Here is a 22,442-nt window from a genome sequence, read left to right on the forward strand (position 1 = left end):
TCCCAATTCACTCCACCACACTCAACCCCACACCAATCCACTCCAATTAACTCCACCCCAACACATCACACCCCACACCACTCAACCCCAGTCCTCTCCACCCTAATCCATTCCTCTCCACCCCAATCTATTCCTCTCCACCCCAATCCATTCCTCTCCACCCCATCCTCCCCATCCCAATTCACTCCACCCAGTGCTACTCTACCCCCACCCCACTCTACTCCACCCCACTCTACTCCACCCCACTCTACTCCACCCCACTCTACTCCACCCCACTCTACTCCACCCCACTCTACTCCACCCCACTCTACTCCACCCCACTCTACTCCACCCCACCCCACTCTACTCCACCCCACTCTACTCCACCCCACTCTACTCCACCCCACTCTACTCCACCCCACTCCACTCCACCCCTCACCACCCCAATCCACTCCTCACCACCCCAATCCACTCCTCACCACCCCAATCCACTCCTCACCACCCCAATCCACTCCTCACCACCCCAATCCACTCCTCACCACCCCAATCCACTCCTCACCACCCCAATCCACTCCTCACCAATCCACTCCTAACCAGTCCAACCCACTCCAGTCCAATCCATGCCACTCAGTTCATTCCACCACAATCCACCCCACTCCAATCGACCACTCTCAATCCAGTCCGCCCCACGTCAGTGTAATCCACCCCTCTTGACCCTATACTATTTCAATCCACCCCGGTCCACCTCACTCTGCCCCGATCCAATCTACCTCATCCAAGTTTAGTCAATCTCACTCCAGTCCGATCCATCAGCTAACCTGCTCCAATCCACCCCGATCTGCCAAACTTGGTATACAACATGGCAAAACGCATTGCCAAAGCCAATATCTCTTATATAGGTGAGGCATTGCCAATGCTTGTTTTACTTACTGCTGGCTTTTGGATTGAGGGCATTGAGGCCTACTAACCAGACCTCATGCAAATGCCTTGGCCCCAATTCTTTTTTTACTATACCCAATTGGCATGGGCGAACTCTTACCTGTAAGTCCCTAGTATGTTACCCAGTGTATCTTGGGCCTCTAGGTTAGTCCCACCAGGGACTGAAACACTGGTTGTACCACACTAGGTGTGACAAAGGTAAAACTAGTATCCTGCTCTGCCATTGCAGATGGTAAAAGCAGTTTCAAAATGCTATCCCGACTTTGCCATTTAAAGCCCTGGCAAAGCCAGATCTCTCCCTGAAACATGTGAGTCACCCTTATGGCAGGCTTATCGACCCCAAAGGCAATGCGTAGCATATTTCATGGGCAGAACATATATTTTACATGTTCTGGCAGTAAAAATGTGAAACTATTATTTATATACATTGGGAAGACTTGTGGCTCTGTTGGCTATCGCAGGGTGACATTCTGACCCCTCAGCTGTGCTAACTCCTGAACAGCCCAACCAAATTGGTATTGGTTCTCCAAGGAGTCGAACAACTCGTTACATTAAGACCGACTTGATTCTCAAGTCGAAATTAATGTGACTGGTTACAGTGTGCCCTTTTAGTATGTTGCCAGTTTGTTTTGCTTTCAATCGCCTGTGTCTTTAGTAATTACTCATGGATCTGGAACCGGGGACAGCTTTCAGCCTTCCTAAGGAGATGTGCTAATGAACTCTCAGGAAAGTAGACAATAGGGGTTTGCATTGGAGGAAGCCAAACAGCTGCTGGCCCAAAAAACAAACTTCTAAGCTGAATTTACCTTTTGGATAGCAAGTGAGGAACCCATGGGTGAGGGGCAGCCCCACTGTTTAGGCAGACTAGCTTGCACCTGGGAAGGAGAGGGACAATTGGTTGTCAACTTTTTTTTCAGGGGTGTTTAGCCCTCTTGGTAGCCACATCTTTGGGTTGGACTGTGTAGCTCTGTATGCCAAGAGGGGTTCTGCCTTGTTGGAAGTGGGCAGAATGGTGCATCCTGGTATAGCCTGTGTCACTTCCAAAGAACTGGCCATGAGGAGGGGACGGAACCGAATGGCCCATTGGCTACTGGTTGTGTCTACTCTGAAGGCACTTTGTAAACATAAATGGACCCCCCAAAAGCAACCAGATGTCTGATTTTGTCTGGACTGTAAAAAAGTCACTGTTGTACTGCACCTGAGAGAACAGCACCTGTTGAACATCGGTGGCTAACTAAGAGCCTGTGCCTCGCGCTTGGTAGAGCCCAGCCAAATTCAAGAGACTCCAAGGGTCACTTAGCTGACCATCTGTTCACAGCACAAGGCCACAGTTGCTGAGAAGCCTGCTGCGGTGAGTAAGTAGCCCAGAATCTTCAAATTGCTGCTAACCGCTGCCCTGCAGCACCAGATACCAGGACCTGATGCTCAAAGTTGCACCAGAGTTTCAATAGCCCAGTAGAGTTGTCAGTGCTGCTTGATCACCCAGAAGGTATCACTCAGGGAAGAACTAGGTTGTGAACGCAATACCGGGCAACTGGTATTGGTATGTTGACCCTGTGAGATGGACCCTATCTGGACTAAGGAGTAGCTGCAGGAAGACAACCCCCTCCCCCGCCCCCCAACCACTGACTGCATCGCATTCACTTAATACTTAAGCATCATTAGAATCCTTCATTGCATCAGGACCACTTCCATAGGAAACCAGTGCAGTGGATAAAAGTGCATGGAATGGACTGAAGACTGCTACCTGCTGAGGTAACTGTTTCTTAGAGCCTTGCTGGTCTGCTTCACTGTCTCTACTGTAGTTGGTCACCTTAAGTGACTCTAAGTGACTGCGCTACAGCTAGCCCAACTTCTTGGGTGAAAAAGTTTGTCGGATTCATTGAGTTTGCCAATGTGTGTTTTGTTGCGGGAAATGCTTTGATGTACTATACCTTGTAAATTCTATATCTTTGGAAACTGAGTTGGATCGTTTTGTTGTTGTGTTTTAAAATAGTAAATTTTTTATAAATTGCTGTCTGATTTTCTTCGTGTGTTGATTGTGTCTTCAATTGTTTTGGTGATCTTTAAATGCTTTGCACTCATATTTGTACAAGCCTTGCCGCTCAGGGCAACATCTATACAGGGATGAGCTGAAAGTTTGACCAAGGAAACCTATTTGTTGTAAAGGGCTTGGTAATTATATTACACGATGAGGTTGCAAAGCCACACCATATATAGCACCACATTTCCCTAACGTGTCTCTGGCGTTGCTCCTGAAGTGACATGAAGTAATTTCAGAGACTCCTAACATCCGCCAACATGTCGGAAAGTTGCTGAAAATTCCCCGGGTCTAGTTTGGTGCCTAGGGATATTCACAAGGTGACAAATCTGCTGTTAGAGTATCCACCGCAAACATAATTACTAAAGATAAGAAAGTTGTTTGTTGAACTCAGAATTGAAAGTGATGTAATAAGTTATTAGGTGGGAAGGGTGCTGCAGTATAGGAGCTATCTCTGTTTCAGTTACCCAAACAAACGCTAACTTTTGCTTTTTCATGAATACAGATCATTTGAAATAAAATGAAATCCATCTCTTTATCTCAAATAGAAAAAATACCTCCGACTGGGTTACGAAAAGGTTGCAGCAGGTTATGTTGTGATGTGAATCTTATCTCCTAGTAGTATCAATGATTGAATTGAGCAATTTAACATGTTTTAAGTAAACTCCAATGTATGTTTCAAATCTAATATTTTGAAGTGCTATTTTGTTAAAAACTTGCATACTTAATATGAGTAGTCAGACATTGTCATAGATTTTTTTTGTTTTGTTTATATTGTAGTTGGGATTCGAAGAAACACACTGGCTATGTTGGACTGAAGAACCAAGGTGCAACATGTTACATGAACAGCTTATTGCAAACCTTGTTTTTCACAAACCAACTACGAAAGGTATTTTCTTCTATAAACCGAAACCAACTTAAGAACACTTGTCAAATTTGAAGTTTATTATATTGGTGTTGAATTGATATAAATTCAGAATAATTCTGCTTTTAGAATGTGGTCTGTAATCTATGCCTACCAAAAGGTCTGAAGCGTGTAAGGCATGTGTGGATTTTTATGCCTAGAACACACAGAAAAACACAGGGCACATAACACAGTTAACAGTCCTCATAGTGACCTGAGGCTCAGACGAAGAGAAAGGGATTGAAGAGGCTCAAAGGTAGTTTCCAGTGTCAGTTGAAAACATTACAAGCACAGTTTGGAAAAAAGCTTTGCCTCAGCAATACCTTAGACTTGTAGCTTTTCTGAGCTGACATATCTGACTTGATGACTGTTAAACACCTGTCTGCACCGAAACAGGTGACACCTGATTGGGCGCCAAGGGATCTCTTTTGGTTCAAGTCCAAAAGACAGAGGGAGACAAACCTTTGAACTCTGACACTGCTCTGAAAGGGAAATGAGGTTGGCGAAAGGACTAAAAACTTAAGAAGAAAGGAGACCTAACTCCATCCTTCGGAATCAAACAGATATGCTGCCATGAATAGTCAAGCAGAGAGAAATCCACCGATACTGGAAAAAAAGACATCCAAAAGCTGAAGTGGCAGGACTAATCCAAAAGAAAAAAACACTAAAGTAGCCTCAAGTCACTCTGAATTCTCCAGTATTAGATCTTTCATACATTCACATGCTTGACTCCTCCCCATCGTCGAAGTGGGTGTCCCACTGTACCAATAAATAGGAGTGTAAAATTTATACATAAAAAACAATGTTAATGACAGTCACTTGAATAGCCTATTCACACCATTAATCGAAGATTCAAAGTTCAGCCAATCAGGCAACCGTGCCCTTTAGAACCCTCTTCAGAGGCTCCATTCTCCCAGATTTTCAACCGTATGTCATGTGAAGGGAGTCTCCCTGAGCTCTGCTCAGTTTTCACTACTGTAGGAATCTGGCTCTCTATATAGTGTACTGAAATGAAGTACACTGTGCAGAGAGTCCAGTGGATCCCCAGAAATGTGCAGAGGCAGAAATAGATGGGTCTAGAGCTCTATTTGTGGTAGTGTGGGCGAGCAGCTAGGCATATCAAGGAGTTGTTTTAAGCATTTGTAATACTCCGAGGCAATAAATGACACACTCGAATATATGCAAGACCAATTTAGAAAAATAGCTGCTTTTATATATGCTTTGAACCCCAGAACTTTGTTACAAGGTAAGCAGTTTTCAAATTAAAAATACTTTGCTGTTTCAGAAATCAACCCAGTGCGATTTGATTTTCAGAGTCTTCAGTGTTAACCTATGAAAGGAAAACAGGTTGCAGTTTTTCAGGTAAGTACACGCTTGCAAATCCCTGTCCTCAGGGGTTCAGGCTAGCACTGGGCAAGGTTCAGGTTGGTACCAAGAGGGCACCCACAGCGGCGTGGGGATGGCCGGGTGCCAAGGTGGGAGTGTGTGTGTGGCGGGGGAGGGGGGTGAAAGAAGAGACAAGTCAGTAGTTGTCTTCTGTTATGTGACTTCTGCAGTGTCTGGCTCTACTTAGGCCGACAGGAATCTGATTCTAGAGTTAGGTGTGCTGCCTAAATACTGAATTTATGGTGTTAGAGAGTGCCAGGTGGTAGCCAATGGGCTACTTGTTTGGTAACTGCACCCTTACTATGATCTCTCCCTTTGAAACTCCTCACCCTGGAATGTCCATCATGTATGGGAGAAGAAATCACACCTCTGGCCAGAGCAGGCCTTTGTTCTTTGACCAGTTAGTGCCCACTCTAGGAGTCAGTTGGTTTCAAGGAGGCACCTCTAAGGTCGCTGGGGAACTTGTAATGACCAGTGTCAAGCAGATGTACTTAAGATGGCTTCACTGTTCATTTACTGTGTCTGAGAATCAACAAAGACATAGCAGGGGAATATCTGCTCATGCATGTATGCCATTAAAGGGAATTCAGTGCACCCTGCCTTTAGGGTTGGAAGGCCTGCCTGAGAGGTGACTTAGATATATTACATGGTGTGTGCAGGGGACACGGCACAGAGGCTGTGTGCCACGTTTTATTTTCATTTTAGACCTGCACCGAGCCACTCAGCCTGTGTAGGAAGCGCTGGGTGCACTTACGAAGGGGGTCCCTGAGGGTAGGTAGCACAATCTGTGCTGCAGTCCTCAGGGACTTAGTCTAGTTCCCCCATGTCCAAAAAGGCACTTTCCAATATCTACGATATGATAATGTAAGCTTTTGGTGTTGGTTTTGCACGGCTCTGTTTGGTCCTGGTGGGGAGAGAGATCTGGTCCTCTAGAGCACAAGTACCTTCTCCTGGTTGTCTGTGGCGCAGGTTGGGCCAGGGAGCTGCAATGCAGTGGACTAGACTTCTCTTGTTGGAGCCTGCAGTCTGCTGGAAGTAGCTAGTCTACTCCAAGGGAGACATACTGTGATTTTTCATGGTGCTGGCAGGCTACCGAGGCTTTGGTAGTTCTCCAGCTTGCAGGACGAGTCACTCTGTTGCGATTGTCTAGAGAGTTGCTAGCAGGCAGGGTTTTGTGGCAAAATCTCCACAGCTCTTTTGCTGTTCTCGTCAGGCAGTGACTTCTTTGTCCTTCTCTTGATTCATTGAATGAGTTCTTAGGTTCAGGGGTGCCACCTAAATACTGAATTTAGGGGTGCCAAGGGAGGTGCCAGGTAGTAGGTGAACGGTTGCCTACCTTTACAGTGACTACACCCCCTATATGACCACTTTCGGTAGGAAGTGGGTAAAACCCTGACCCTTGAATGCTAACTCCATCCAAAACGAGAATTTGAAAAATGGTTTCCACATCAGCTAGTCCACCTTGAGGGCAAGACTGCCATGATGTGGACACTCTTCCTAATCTTAGTAATTTCATTACCTGTCTTCCCGCCTAGAAGTGGGATCAGGACACAGGGGTGGTCACCTCTGCCGTTTGAAGATACCTGGGTCACATAGCCTAGGCGGCTTGGCCTTAGAAGCTTCCCGCCTTGGAATACATATCCTGATTTGAGGAGGGTCAACACCTCCACCCAGAGCAGGCTTTGTTCCTGGTCACCGAGACCTTAGGCTGTCACTTCAGGAGGTCAGAAACATGTCTTTGGTGGCTGAATTGCTTAAGACCAGTCAGTTAACACACTAGCAGTCAGTATGTTTTTTAGGAGGCACCTCTAAGGTGCCCTCTGGGTGCATGTATTAATAATTATATCACTGCACTCAATGAGGGTTTATTAATACAAGATGTTTGATACCAAGCATCCCTATGTTGAGAGAAGCTATCATGTAGTTGGGGACCTCGTATTGACCTGTGTCCAGCTTGTGTATTTAAAAAGGCGTCCCTGTCCACTTACTATGTCTAAGAATCAACAGAAGCATAGTAGGGGGCTTCTGATGGATACAACTACCTGTGGATTCCTCACCTTATGAATTTGCCCATGCACCAGCATCCAACGGAAAATCTTCTTCGTAGCACTCGACGAGGACGTCACGATTGCACGGCTCCACGCGACTCTGTCTGACGTCACTGTGCCAATAAGAGGTCCTCGCTGGCATGCTGACGTCAGGTCCCTTTTTTCAGTGTATTCAACGCTAACGGTTTTCTCCTAGCTCTCGCTACTGTTGGAGGTTTTCCATCTTGTTGCTAGTTTCTATGCGGTTTCTAGTTATAGTGTCTCCTCCTAGGAAGTCAGGATTCAAGCCATGTCGAGAGTGTGGGGGTCGCATGTCGGTTACTGACCCTCATGACGATTGCCTTTGGTGTCTGAGCATGACGTCAAGGAGTGTTTCCTGCCAGAGCATGAATCCTAAGACTCTGAAGGAAAGAAGCCAAACTCTTTTTGGCCAAGGCGAAGAAGGGGTGTAAGGAAATGCCTCCTTGGCATGGTTACCACCTAACTTTTTGCCTTTGCTGATGCTAAGTTATGATTTGAAAGTGTGCTGGGACCCTTCTAACCAGGCCCCAGCACCAGTGTTCTTTCCCTAAAATGTACCTTTGTCTCCACAATTGGCACAACCATGGCAATCAAGTAAGTTCCTTGAAACTGGTACCAAAGGCCCTGATGCCAGGGAAGGTCTTTAAGGGCTGCATCATGTCTTATGCCACCCTGGGGATCCCTCACCCAGCACATGCACACTGCCTCACAGCTTGTGTGTGCTGGTGGGGAAAAAATGACTAAGTCGACATGGCACTCCCCTCAGAGTGCCATGCCAACCTCACATGCCTGTGGCATAGGTAAGTCACCCCTCTAGCAGGCCTTACAGCCCTAAGGCAGGGTGCACTATACCACAGGTGAGGGCATATGTGCATGAGCACTATGCCCCTACAGTGTTGAAGCAAAACCTTAGACTTTGTAAGTGCAGGGTAGCCATAAGAGTATATGGTCTGGGAGTTTATCAAACACGAACTCTACAGTTCCATAATGGCTACACTGAAAACTGGGAAGTTTGGTATCAAACTTCTCAGCACAATAAATGCACACTGATGCCAGTGTGCACTTTATTGTAACATACACCCAGAGGGCATCTTAGGGATGCCCCCTGAAAACCTACCAGACTTCTGGTGTAGGCTGACCAGTTTCTGCCAACCTGCCACACACCAGACATGTTGCTGGCCACATGGGGAGAGTGCCTTTGTCACTCTGTGGTCAGGAACAAAGCCTGTACTGGGTTGAGGTGCTTCTCACCTCCCCCTGCAGGAACTGTAAGACCTGGCGGTGAGCCTCAAAGGCTCACCCCTTTTGTTACAGCGCCCCAGGGCATCCCAGCTAGTGGAGATGTCCACCCCTCAGGCCACTGCCCCACTTTTGGCGGCAAGTCTGGAGGAGATAATGAGAAAAACAAGGAGTCACCCACCAGTCAGGACAGCCCCTAAGGTGTCCTGAGCTGAGGTGACCCCTGCCTTGAGAAATCCTCCATCTGAAGTTTGGAGGATTCCCCCAATAGGATTAGGGATGTGCCCCCCTCCCCACAGGGAGGAGGCACAAAGTTGGTGTAGCCACCCTCAAGGACAGTTGCCATTGGCTACTGCCCTCCCAGACCTAAACACACCCCTAAATTCAGTATTTAGAGGCTCCCCAGATCCCAGGAATTGAGATTCCTGCAACCTGAAGAAAACCAGGAGGACTGCTGACCTACAAGCCTGCAGAGGAGGAGGAAGACAACTGCTTTGGCCCCAGTCCTACCGGCCTGTCTCCAACTTCAAAAACCTGCTCCAGCGACGCATCCGACAGGGACCAGCGACCTCTGAAGCCTGAGAGGACTGCCCTGGACTAAAGGACCAAGAAACTCGTGTGAACAGCGGCCCTGTTCAAAAAAAAGCTACTTCTTTGCAACAAAGAAGCAACTTTTCAAAGACTGCACATTTTCTGCCAGAAGCTTGAGACTTCACGCTCTGCACCCGACACCCCCGGCTCGAGATTCAGAGAACCAACACCTCAGGGAGGACTCACCGGCGAATGCGTGCCCGTGAGTAACCAGAGACTACCCCCCCCTGACCGCGACTGCCTGTAACAAGGGACCCGACGCCTGGAACCAACACTGCACCCGCAGCCCACAGGACCTGAAGGAACCGAACTTCAACGCAGGAGTGACCCTCTGGTGCCACTATCTTACCCCTAAGGGGAACACTTGGACTCTGTGCACACTATCTCTCACTTTTAGATAGTATATACAGAGCTAACTTCCTACAAGGGCATAAGAGTCATCATAGATCCTCTTCCCATACTTCTGCGAAGAGACTTAAGAAATGGCGTTATGACTGTCAGTGTCGTTCGGCTTTGAGCCGGTCAAGATCAAGGTCTCCATCTTGATGATGACGTGGGAGGTGAGTACGACGGTGACAGCACAACCTCAAATCCCTCAGGCTTCTCCGGCGCTGTCAGTCTTAGAGGTAGCGGCACCTCCGGAGAGTCCTCGATTTTCACCTGCTGCTGATGATTCTGATGTTCAGCAAGCACAGGTGCAACATGGAGATCAGCAGTATCCTGCCTTCCTGGCTCCGGGAGCGGATCCAGCGGCATTTTTAAATGCCATTTTCTCGATGTTTAATGCTATGGCCCCTGCTGGTGCACCGGCTGGTCCCATGGGTCCGTTGGCATTTTCGTTGGGCTCCACTGCTCCATACAAGGCGGTGCCATTTATGCCCTTCTATCCAACTGAGGGTGCCGAACCGGCACCGATTATGTCGCCTCGAGGCCGGTGGTTCCGATGACATCACCTTCCAGACCTATGGCGCCGATTTCATCGCCCAATCAGACGCCGATGGTGGAGCCACAAGTGTCCTCGGTGCCGTTGGAATCCACTCCGGTGCCGGATCCAAATAATGGATATGACCGAAGCCAACCTTCCTCTCCTGTTCCGCGTCTTCAAGTGTTGAAGCCAGTGTCATTGACGTCAGCAAATTCTATGTCGACGCCGAGGTTAGAGGCCAGACTGAGGTCACGTAGTAAGACTGACTCTTAGAGGAGGAAGAGTACCAAAGACAGTTGTTGGAGGATGGGGAGATTGTGGAGCCCTTGGGAGAATATCAAGGGCTGGATTTGGCCAGTGGGCTTGACACGTCCCCGGATTGGGACCTTTCTTCACCGGGGGAGTTCACGGAGGAGGTGGCCTCCTTCGACACGGTGATTAAAAAGGCGGCAAACTTTTTCGATCTTCCATTGCCTGCTGCAGAGGTTAAGACAAACATTTTGACGGTGGTCCTGCACTCTTCTTCAACTTCTGCGGATCCTTTGCTTCCGTTCAACAATGCTTCTATGGAGCACATATTAGAGCTTTGGAGAAAGCCTGTGTTGTCACCTGCTTTTAATAGATCCTGTGGCAAGAAGGTACAGAGTGGTGCCTGGAGAGCCGGGGTTCTTACCGAAGCATCCTACCCTGGAGTCTCTGGTTGTTCAGGCCTATTGCTCTACACGGTCTGCTCCAGATTCCTTCCCTGTGATTCCATCAGACAGGGAATCTAAAAGGATGGAGCAATCCGCAAAAATCTATCTTCTTGCAGCACGGCTGTCAAGGCTGCGAATGGTACCTGTGTTCTTGGTAGATACATCCACGCCCTGATGGACTCTGCTAGGGCTATGGTTCCTGACCTGCCGCAGGATGTACAGAGACAATTTGGTGAACTTCTATCTGATGCTCAGGCTGCGGCAAAACAAATAATCCAGTCTGGATTCCACGGACTCGGTGGCCAGGGCAATGGGTACATCTATTGCTACCAGGAGGCACTCTTGGTTGACTTCCTCTGGGTTTTCTTCTGATATACAGACTACTTTATTGGATTTGCCCTTTGATGGAGAGAAACTGTTTGGTGATAAAGCAGACTCTGCCCTAGAACGCTTTAAAGATAGTCGGGCCACGGCGAAGTCTTTGGGTCTGCAAGCCTCTTCTGCTACCCCTTTCAGGTCCTTTCCGAGGTTCAGGGGGTTTGGGCGTATAGCCGTCTACCGTGGGAGACCCCAATCCAGTATCCAACAGTTTGCCTTCCTCCCATATAGATCCTTTAGAGGACGGGGGAGTTTCGGACAAGAGGGGCCACCCAGCAGCACCCAGCATCATCCTCTTCCTTTGGAGGACAACTGCAAGGGAAGCAGCCCTAGTTTTCTCCCCATTTTCGACCACACTTCTCTTGTAGGGGGAAGATTACGTCTCTTTCTCCACAAGTGGGAGTTAGTTACATCAGACTCATGGGTTCTAAACATTGTGAGAAAAGGATATGCTCCCCCTTTTCAGGAGTTTCCTCCTCCCATCCCTCCCCGTCCTTCGTTTTGCTCAGAAGACCATCTTATGTTGTTGCAGCAGGAGGTTCAGATCCTATTGTCATAAGGTGCGGTGGAGTTGATATAGACGGTGTTGACTACAGCAACGCCTTGTAGTTTTTCATTGGTGTCCATTACAGCCATGAAGAACTTGTTGATGAAACCACCTATAATGCCACAGAAGCTGCCATCGACTGTTTCCCTTTTGACAGCAGTGCCCTCGTCTGTCGTTACAGACTTGTCGAAGATTCTACCATCATGAAGAGCCATTAAGGGTTCGGCAACTACGTTGTTGAAAATCATTAAACCATTAAACTTTCCTACACCCAGAGTACATCTCTCCCAGTAAGGTGTCTCCATACCCACTCTGCCAGCTTTTGGAAATAGAGAACTGAGGCTGAGGGACCATTTAGAACACAGTTACTCAGAGCTAAAGGGGTAAGTGCCAGGATTTTTATGAAGACGACAATACTGCCAAGAGTATTAACAACCCTGGTTTGCTGATACCCGCACTTCAGGCAAAGCACTACCAACGCTGTGATCAGTCTCATGCACAACAAGACATCATAGAAGTGCCTATATCTTCATTGCAGGACCTACAGGGCATGTGAACACTACCAAAGGAGTTTTTCTTAACCTTCTCGCCCATCTTCTCCTGAGCAGTTCACAGCTCCTCTTCCGCCTCCATTGCCAAAACCTCCAGAACCTATTCCACCACCAATGACACCCGGACGACCCCAGCATCCAACATTGTGGCCCCCCAACAGTTGACATGTCGTCATCAGATGATGATCAAGAGGAAGGAGTGATCCCTGAGGATCAATCAAACTAGGAAGGGAATGATGAATTAATTCCCACCCCATCTCAACTGGCCCACCCAACCAGTGGATTTGCCTCACGATGATATAGGAGGATTCCAAAACCTCATGGAGAGGGCTGCAAAAAAGGTTTCAGCTCCCAATGACGGTCAAACAGTCTGACTGTTTATGACTAAAAGAGCCAGCAATAAAATCTGTGCTTGCTTTCCCTATAATAGATTATATTTTGCTGGAGGGCACAAAAATACAGAATCCAGCTACGATGACTGCCGTCTTACCTCGGATTGACAAATACAAAACCGTGTAGACTCACCAGCCTGTTTAGTGGGCCATCCAAAAGTGGATTCCGTTGCAGCGGTAGTGCCACACTGTTCTTAAAAAAAAATAAAAACCTCTGCACTTATTTCTGCTGCTCCGGATCGCAAAGGCATATGCCTAGAAACCGTAGGCAAATGTTTTTTTCATCAATGTCTGTCATTACAGTATGCGCTGCTATTGCTTTTTCCATATTGGCCCGCTATGACTGACAGTTGTGGTTGGATATTGGTGCACTGATTGATGTAGTGCTGGAGGACAAAGATGGCAGCAAGAAAAATACTTCAGGAGTGAGTGCAAACATCCCCAGAAATAGACTGCCCGATGGACATTGTTTCTCGGGGTTCCGCCCGTTGGCAGGGGCTGCAGTCCTGTGGCGCCAAGGTTGGTTAAAGTTCACCTCATTTAGACCTGAAGTCTAGACAAAAATATTGGACATGGCCTTTGACTTAGAAACCCTTTCAGATGGATACAACTACCTTTGGGTTCCTCACCTTATGAATTCCTCACCTTATGAAGTATCCCCATGCGCCAGCATTTGACAGAAAATCTACTTCCCAGCTCACCACTTCGATGAGGACGTCAATTGCACGGCTCCGCACGCGACTCCGTCTGACGTCACCGTGACAATAAGAGGTCCTCGCCGGCGTGCTGAAGTCGGCTCCCTTTTTTCCGTGCCTTCGACACAAACGATTTTCTCCTAGCTCTTGCTACGGTTTTGAAGGTGCTCCCTCTTGTCTCTGGTTACAATGTCTCCTCCTAGAAAGTCGGGGTTTAAGCCTTGTCGGGAGGGCGGGGGTCGCATTTCAGTTACGGACCCTCACGATGATTGCCTTTGGTGCTTATGTTCAGAGCATCACGTCGAGGAGTGTCCTGCCGAAGCATGAATCCTAAAGCGCTGAAGGAGAGAGAAGCCAAACTCTTTTTGGCTAAGGCAAAGAAAGGGTATAGAAGTAATCGTAGATCGTCTTCACACTTCTTCGAAAAAAACATAAGCTGTGTCGACACGACTCTCCGCGTCGTTCGGCTCAAAGCCGGTCAAGGTCCTGCTCTCCATCTAGATGGCACCGTGCGACGTGGGAGGTTAGTCCTATGGTGACGCCACAGCCTCAAAGCCCTCAGGTTCTCTGGCGTTATTGGTCTTTGAGGTGGTCGCGCCTCAAGAGAGTCCTTGCTTTTCTCTTGGCGTGAAGGATTCAGATGCTCAGCCAGCGCAAGTGCTGCATGGAGACCAGTGGTATCCTGCCTTCCCGGCTCCCGGAGCGGACCCAGCGGCATTTTTAAATGCCATGTTTAATGCAATGGCCCCTGCTGGTGCACCGGCTTGTCCCACGGGAGCTTTGGCATTTACATTAGGCTCCCCGGCCCCTTATAGGGCAGTGCTGTTCATGCCCTTTTATCCTGTTAAGGGTGCTGGTTCGGCGCTGATGACCTCGCCTCAAAGGCCTACGGCGCTGATGACATCACCTTATAGACCTGCGGCACCGATGACGTCACCTTATCAGTCGAGGCAGATGACGGAGCCTCAGGTGTCCACGACGCCGACGGGATCACCTCTGGCGCTCGATGGATCCGGATTGGACCGTAGTGGCTCCTTCTCCTGGTCCGTGTCTTAGTCTTGGAGCAGGTGTCATCGACGTCGGCTAACTCTCTTGACACCGAGGTTGGAGGCCAGGTTGAGGTCACGCAGAAAAGCACTGAGGCTTTTAGAGGAACAGGAGTACCAAAGACAGCTACTGGAAGGAGAGCTTGGGGAGCCCTTGGGGGAATATCGCAGCCTAGACTCAGCCATTGGGCTAGACACTTCCCCGGAGTGGGGCCTTTCTTCTCAATGGGGAGTTACAGAGGAAGCGGCCTCTTTCCTTTCTGTGGTCAGGAAGGCGGCGAATTTCTTGGATCTTCTGTTGCCTCCTGCTGTGGTTAAAACTAATATTTTAACCGAGGTCCTACATCCTTCGGCTTCAGCAGAACTATTAAGCCCATTTAATGATGCTCTTACGGAGCCTATTTTAGAGGAAGCCTGTGTCATCCCCAGCTGTGAACAGATCTGTGGCAAGACTGTATAGGGTGGCTCCTGGAGATCCAGGATTTTTGTCAAAGCATCCCACCCCGGAGAGTCTGGTAGTTCAGGCCTCATGTTTTACACGTTCTGCACCAGGCTCCTTCTCTGTGATTCCTTCGGACAGGGAGTCCAAGAGAATGGAGCAGTCGACCAAGAAGACCTTTTCTTCCTGTAGTATGGCCCTGAAAGCAGCAAATGCTACCGGTGTGTTAGGTAGATATGTGCACACCCTGATGGACACAGCTAAAGCTATGGTTCCAGACTTGCCGCAGGAGATGCAACAACAATTCCGTGAGCTCCTGTCAGATGCTCAGGCTGCGGCTAAGCAGGCTATCCATTTTGGTCTGGATTCTACAGACTGTGGCCAGGTCAATGAGTACCTCTATCGCTACCAGGAGGCATGCGTGGTTGAGGTCCTCTGGTTTTTCTTCGGATGTCCAGACCACTCTGTTGGACCTGCCTTTCGATGGAGAGAAGCTGTGAGGAGCCAAAGCTGACTATGCCTTAGAGCGCTTTAAGGACCGTATGGCCACAGCGAAGTCTTTGGGTCTGCAGGCTTCCACTACTACCCCTTTCAGGTCGTTTCGGAGGTTCAGGGGGTTTGGACGTGGAGCAGTTTACCGTGGGGGTCCAAAGTCCAACAGCCTGCCAGCCTCCCATATAGATCCTTTAGAGAGCGGGGGAGGGTTCGGACAAGAGGGGCCACCCAGCAGCACCCTGTATCATCCTCTTCCTCTGGAGGGACAACAAGGGACGCAGCCCTAGTTTTCTGCCCATTTTGAGCCACACTTCTCCTGTAGGGAGAAGGTTATGTATTTTTCTCCGTGAGTGGGAGTTAACCAAATCAGACTCCTGGGTTCTAAATATTGTGAGGAAAGGAAATGCTCTTCCTTTTCAGGAGTTCCCCCCCCCATCTCTCCCCGTCCCTCGTGTTGTTCAGAAGACTATCTCCTGTTGTTGCAGCAGGAGGTTCAAATCCTGTTATCAAAAGGTGCAGTGCAGTTGGTTCCAGAGAAGGAAAGGGCTCAGGGGGGTTGTTCAAGATATTTCCTGATCCCCAAGAAGGATGGTCGATTGAGACCTATCCTGGATCTGAGGATTTTGAATTGGTTCCTCAAACTGGAGAAATACAAGAAGCTTACTCTGGCGCAGGTACTTCTGGTGTGGAACAAAGAGGACTGGATGGTGTTTGTCGACTTGCAGGATGTTTACTTTCATATCCCTATTCTCAAGTCCCACAGGAAGTATCTCCGGTTTGTGGTGGGGGTCACAGCACTACCAGTTTGCGGTCCTTCTGTTTGGTCTTACTTCAGTGCCTCGAGTCTTCATGAAGGTGATGGCGGTGGTTGCAGCAAATCTCCGAAGGAAGGGAATATCGGTATTCCCGTACCTGGACGATTGGTTGATCAAAGCCAAGTCTCCGGAACTCGTGCTGCATCACTTGCAGATGACCACTCAGTTGTTGTTCAGTCTGGGCTTTTCGATAAACTTTCCCAAGTCTCACCTAGAGCCCTCTCAGCACCTCCTATTTATAGGGGGCAGTACTGGATACAATATTGAATCCTGCCTTTCCTCCGCCTCATTGGATTGAGGACATTCAGGCGTTGATTCTAATGTTTCAAAATGGAGCAGTTGTTTGTCCTCAAGGTCTTACACCTGCTCGGTCTGTTCGCTTCTTGCATTCTGGTGGCCACTCATGCACGTTGACACATGAGGGCTCTCCAATTGTGCCTCTGCAGGCAGTGGTTTCAACACACAGGGGATCTCAATGAGTCGATATCGATCTCCAGAGACTCTGCAGCGGATCTATGATGGTGGGCTGTGGACGGCAACCTTTCCCAAGGAAGGCTGTTTTTACTGCTGCTTCCGGTGGCCAGTCATAATGGATGCTTCCACGCTAGGGTGGGTAGCTCATTTGGGGGACCTGGAGGTTAAAGGTCTTTGGTCTCCCGTGGAACAGATGTTTCACATCAATCCGTTAAATTTGCGGGCAATACGTCTGGCTCTCAAGGCCTTCCTCCCGTCCCTTAACGGTCAGTCAGTTCAAGCCTTGATGGACAACACTACCTTGATGTGGTATAAACAAGCAGGGGGGAGTGGGGTCGTACCTTCTCTGCAGAGAGGCTCTGGTCCTGGGCACAGGACCATCGGATTTGCATAGTAGCAAACCATCTGGCTGGGGTTCTCAACGTACGTGCGGACAATCTGTCAGCATTTCTCGGCCGATCCCAAGTGGCGTCTCCATCCGGATCTGGCCCGTCACATCTTTTGGATGTGGGGTTCTCCGCGGATAGGCCAGTTTGCCACTCTGGAGAATGCGCACAGTCCATCGTTCTGCAGCCTCCAGTATCCGGTGCAAGGAGCTTTGGTGGACACGTTTCAGATGTCTTGGTGTTACCAGTTGCTTTAAGTGTCCCGTTAAATTTGCGGGCAATACGTCTGGCTCTCAAGGCCTTCCTCCCGTCCCTTAACGGTCAGTCAGTTCAAGCCTTGATGGACAACACTACCTTGATGTGGTATAAACAAGCAGGGGGGAGTGGGGTCGTACCTTCTCTGCAGAGAGGCTCTGGTCCTGGGCACAGGACCATCGGATTTGCATAGTAGCAAACCATCTGGCTGGGGTTCTCAACGTACGTGCGGACAATCTGTCAGCATTTCTCGGCCGATCCCAAGTGGCGTCTCCATCCGGATCTGGCCCGTCACATCTTTTGGATGTGGGGTTCTCCGCGGATAGGCCAGTTTGCCACTCTGGAGAATGCGCACAGTCCATCGTTCTGCAGCCTCCAGTATCCGGTGCAAGGAGCTTTGGTGGACACGTTTCAGATGTCTTGGTGTTACCAGTTGCTTTAAGTGTCCCCTCCCCCCCCCCCCCCCCCCCCCCCCCCCCAAATACCCTTGATTCCTCGGGTTCTGAGGAAGATTTGCCAAGATTGGGCCCAAGTCATTTTAATAGCTCCGGCTTGGCCGAAATAGGTGTGGTACACGGACCTTCTTCAACTCACTGTGCCCTCCGCTCCGTCTCCCTCTCGGGGCAGATCTCCTCTCGCAGTCGCATGTTCTACACCCCCACCTCCAGAGCCTGCTTTTCTCCCTAAAGTTGTCACTCCTTTCCATATGGGGTAGTCTATTACCCTTCCACCTTCATGCCTGGAGATTGAACGGGGCATTCTAAGTTCTTTCTCTCTCCCACCAGAGGTAGTGGATGTTATTTTATCGGCCAGGCGACACTCCACCAAGTCTATTTATGCCGGCAGGTGGGCAAAATTTGTGGCTTGGTGAGGAGATAAACAAATTGATCCCTTGAGGGCCCATCTGTCTGATGTTGTGTTTGTGTTCGCTTTAGCAGAGAAGGGTTATGCAGTTGCTACTGTTAAAGGATATTTGTCGGCACAGTCAGCCTTTCTTTTCCTTCTGGATCAACCCTCCTTGTTTAAATCGCCTATTGTTGTTAGGTTCTTAAAAAGTTTAACAAATACATTTCCTCCCACTCCGTTTCTTATGCCTCAGTGGGATTTAAATCTGGTTTTGACTTTTTCAATGGGTTCACCGTTTAAACCCATGCTTTCTGATGGATACAAATACCTGTGGATTCCGCACCTAATGAATACTCCCATTGCGCCAGTATTCAACGGAAATCTTCTTCCTAGCTTCTGCACGTCGACGAGGACGTCACATTCGCCCACGCGACGCCGTCTGACGTCATACAGGCAATAAGAGGTCCTCGCTGACGTGCCGACGTCAGTTCCCTTTTTTCCGTGCCATTCGAAACGGTTATCTTCGAGGGAGCTACTGTTGCTGTTCGGCAGTTAGTGTGTTTTTTTGCCTGTGTTTTTTCTCTGAAGTTAATATGTCTCAGAGGAAGTAAGATTTTAAGCCCTGTTGAGAGTGTGGGGGCAAAATGTCGGTAACGGACCCACATTCCGACTGTTTGTGGTGTTTAAGTTCCGATCATGATGTGGCCAGGTGTGATTCATGTCAACATATGAATCCGAAAGCCCTGAAGGAGAGAGAGGCCAAACTTTTTATGGCGAAGTCGAAGAAAAAGGAGAAGAGGCACCATCGAAAATCCTCCTCACCGAAGTCTCATCGGCGCCGTCGAGACTCCCGGCGCCGGTCGAGTAAAGAGAGGTCGAGGTCGCCATCGACTCGGCGTTGGAAGACTTGGGAGGTCAGTCCCACAGTCACTCCCTATCCGTCGACGCCGTTGCCTTCTCCAGCCTCGCCGACTTCGCCCGGATCTTCGGGCCAGCCGCCTTCAGTATTTGAGGTTTCAAAGCCTGAAATGTTCTCTCCGTCGCAGACGTCGAGGCCGGTGTCGCCTTAGATCCAGGCACCCCAGTATCCGGCTTTTCCGGCCCCTGGAGCCGATAATACCGCATTTTTAAATGCAATGTTTTCCATCTTTCAGCAGATGGCTCCAGGTGGCGCACCGGCTGGGCCTTCGGGTCCTTTGGCTTTTAACTTGGGTGCTCCGGCTCCGCTGCGACCAGCACCCTTCATGCCCTTTCTCCCCCTGGGGAACGTGGGCTCGTTGCCGGAGTCTGCTCCGGTGGCTCCAGAGACTTCGGCTCCGGGAGTTTCGACTCCAGCGGCTTCGGTGTTTCGGCCAGTGACGCCGTCTGGGCCTTCTGCGACTCCAAAGCAGTCTTCTCTTCATCCGACTCCTGGTTCGGCGCCGAAGCTACCTGTGGCGCCTGTTGACCCGGCGTCTGACGGATCTGGTGATCGGCGTCGTTCTTCGACATCTGCTGACGTCATGTCGACGCCAAGGATTGAGGAGAGGCTGCACTCGAGGAGACGTGCTCTCCGTCTCTTGGAAGAACAAGAGTATCAGCAGATCCTGGAAGAAGGAGAAATTGAAGACTCTGGTGAGGGTCTTCATGGGCTGGACACCGCTAGTGGCTTTGATACTTCCCCTGAGTGGGACTTGTCATCTCCGGGGGAGTATACTGAAGAGGCGGCCACTTTTCATGCTGTGATAAAGAAGGCAGCTAACTTTCTGGAACTGCCTTTGCCGGTGACTGAGGCGAAGCAGAATCTGCTGACAGAGGTATTGCATCCAGCCTCTACATCAGCAGAATCTCTTTTGCCATTTAACGAGGCGCTGCTGGAACCTGTGTTGGAGGTCTGGAAGAAGCCGGTATCATCTTCGCCTGTCAATAGGTCTGTGGCCAGGAGGTATCGGGCTGCACCGACTGACCCTGGCTTTCTTACCAGACACCCTACGCCTGAAAGCTTGGTGGTCCAGGCTTCCTGCTCGGCAAGGTCTGCGCCAGGGTCTTTTCCATCAGTGCCATTGGATAGGGACTCCAAGAAGATGGACATGCAGTCCAAAAAAGTGTTCTCGTCATGTAGCATGGCATTAAAGTCCACCAATGCTACGTGTATTTTAGGGAGGTACATTTATGCTCTGATGGACGAAATAACATCTACGCATACAGAGGTTCCTCAAGGGCTGTTGAATCTCGTGTCGGACACTCAAGCTGCTGCAACCCAGGTTATTCAATCTGGGTTGGATACAACTGACACTGTGGCTAGAGCGATGGGCACGGCTGTGGTTACGAGAAGACAGGCTTGGCTTCGTAACTCTGGGTTTTCATCAGATGTGCAGTCGACCCTGTTGGACCTCCCTTTTGATGGAGACAAGCTCTTTGGTGCCAAGGCAGATTCGGCCTTGGAGAGGTTTAAGGAGAGCAGGGCCAAGTCGTTAGGATTACAAGCCACGTCTTCTGCCTCCTCCAGATTTTTTAGGAGGTTTCGAGGATCTGGTCGTGGCTCATCCTCCTCCTCCTTTCGGGGGAAATTCCAACAGCCTTCCTCTTCTCTCACCTATAGATCTTTTAGAGGGAGGGGTAGGGTTCGTGCCAGGGGAGCCTCTCAGCAGCACTCTGCCTCTTCCTCTTCCTCTGGAGGGGTGCAGCAGGGGAAAGCAGCCTTAGGTTTCCACCAATTCCCACTCACTCCTCTCCTGTAGGGGGAAGGTTACTGTATTTTCTTCACAAGTGGGAGGTCATCACATCAGACGCCTGGGTTACCAGCATTGTGAGAAGGCTACACCCTTCCTTTTCGGGAGTTTCCGCCCCCCATCCCGCCCCGCCCATCTTATTGTTCAGAAGAACACCTCCTGTTAGAACAGGAGGTTCAAGTCCTCCTTTTAAAGGGCGCGGTGGAGTTGGTTCCAGAGCAGGAAAGGGGTCAAGGTTGTTATTCGAGGTACTTCCTGATTCCCAAGAAGGATGGTCGGTTGAGACCAATCCTGGACCTAAGGATCTTGAATTGGTTCCTCAAACAGGAAAAGTTCAAGATACTGACCCTAGCTCAGGTGCTTTTGGCGTTGAACAAGGGAGATTGGATGGTGTCTGTCGACTTGCAGGATGCTTATTTTCATATCCCGATACTCAAGTCGCACAGGAAGTATCTCCGGTTTGTGGTAGGGTCGCAACACTATCAGTTTGCGGTCCTCCTGTTTGGTCTTACTTCAGCACCTCGAGTCTTCACGAAGGTGATGTCGGTGGTTGCGGCAGAGCTCAGAAGGAAGGGGATAGCAGTATTCCCTTACCTGGACGACTGGTTGATCAAAGCCAAGTCCCCGGAGCTTGTGTTGCATCATCTGCAATCGACAACCCAGTTGTTCGACCTGGGCTTTTCGGTGAACGTGCCCAAATCTCACCTAGAGCCCTCTCAGCGCCTCCTGTTCATAGGGGCAGTACTGGATACAACATTGAATCAAGCCTTTCCTCCGCCTCAGCCGATTCAAGACATTCAGGCGTTGGTTCCAATGTTTCAAAGTGGAGCGGTCATTCCAGTCCTCAAGGTCCTACGTCTGCTCGGTCTGTTTGCCTCCTGCATACTGTTGGTCACGCATGCTCGCTGGCACATGAGGGCTCTTCAGTGGTGCCTCCGAAGGCAGTGGTCTCAACACAAAGGAGATCTCGAAGGTTCTGTCAAGATCTCCAGAGATGCTGCCACGGATTTGAAGTGGTGGATTGCGGATGACCATCTTTCCCGGAGAAGGCTGTTCACGCAGCCTCCACCAGTGACCACTGTCATAACGGATGCTTCCACTCTAGGGTGGGTAGCTCATATGGGGGACCTGGAGATCAAAGGGCTTTGGTCTCCAGAGGAACGGATGTTTCATATCAATCTGTTAGAGTTACGGGCTGTACGTCTGGCTCTCAAGGCTTTCCTCCCATCCCTTCGTGGTCAGTCGGTTCAGGTCCTGACGGACAATACTACCGCGATGTGGTATATAAACAAACAGGGAGGAGTGGGGTCGTACCTTCTCTGCAGAGAAGCTCTTCGGCTATGGTCCTGGGCAAAGGACCATCAGATTTGCTTGGTAGCAAATCTGGCCGGAGTCTTGAATGTACGTGCGGACAGTCTGTCGCCATTTCTCAGCCGACCACGAGTGGCGTCTCCATCCAGATCAAGTCCGTCTAATCTTCCAGTTGTGGGGGTTTCCTCGAATAGATCTGTTTGCCACCCGGGAGAACTCGCACTGGCCGTTATTCTGCAGCCTCCAGTATCTGGTGCAAGGAGCGTTGGGGGACGCGTTTCAGAGAACCTGGTGCGATCAGTTGCTTTACGCGTTTCCCCCCATACCCCTTGA

General features: G+C 49.7%; 1 protein-coding gene across 2 annotated transcripts in view; it reads left to right on the forward strand.

Moving 5' to 3' along the window:
- The window catches only part of USP7 (ubiquitin specific peptidase 7), a 1,253,379-nt gene that overhangs the window by 356,967 nt on the left and 873,970 nt on the right, over positions 1-22,442 (forward strand). For both annotated transcript variants that reach the window (XM_069210408.1, XM_069210409.1), the window contains exon 6: positions 3,740-3,848. In XM_069210408.1, the coding sequence (XP_069066509.1) occupies positions 3,740-3,848 (109 nt within the window). The remainder of the gene's footprint in view (positions 1-3,739; positions 3,849-22,442) is intronic.

This window comes from Pleurodeles waltl, chromosome 10 (genome assembly GCF_031143425.1).
Source record: "Pleurodeles waltl isolate 20211129_DDA chromosome 10, aPleWal1.hap1.20221129, whole genome shotgun sequence".
NCBI lineage: Eukaryota > Metazoa > Chordata > Amphibia > Caudata > Salamandridae > Pleurodeles > Pleurodeles waltl.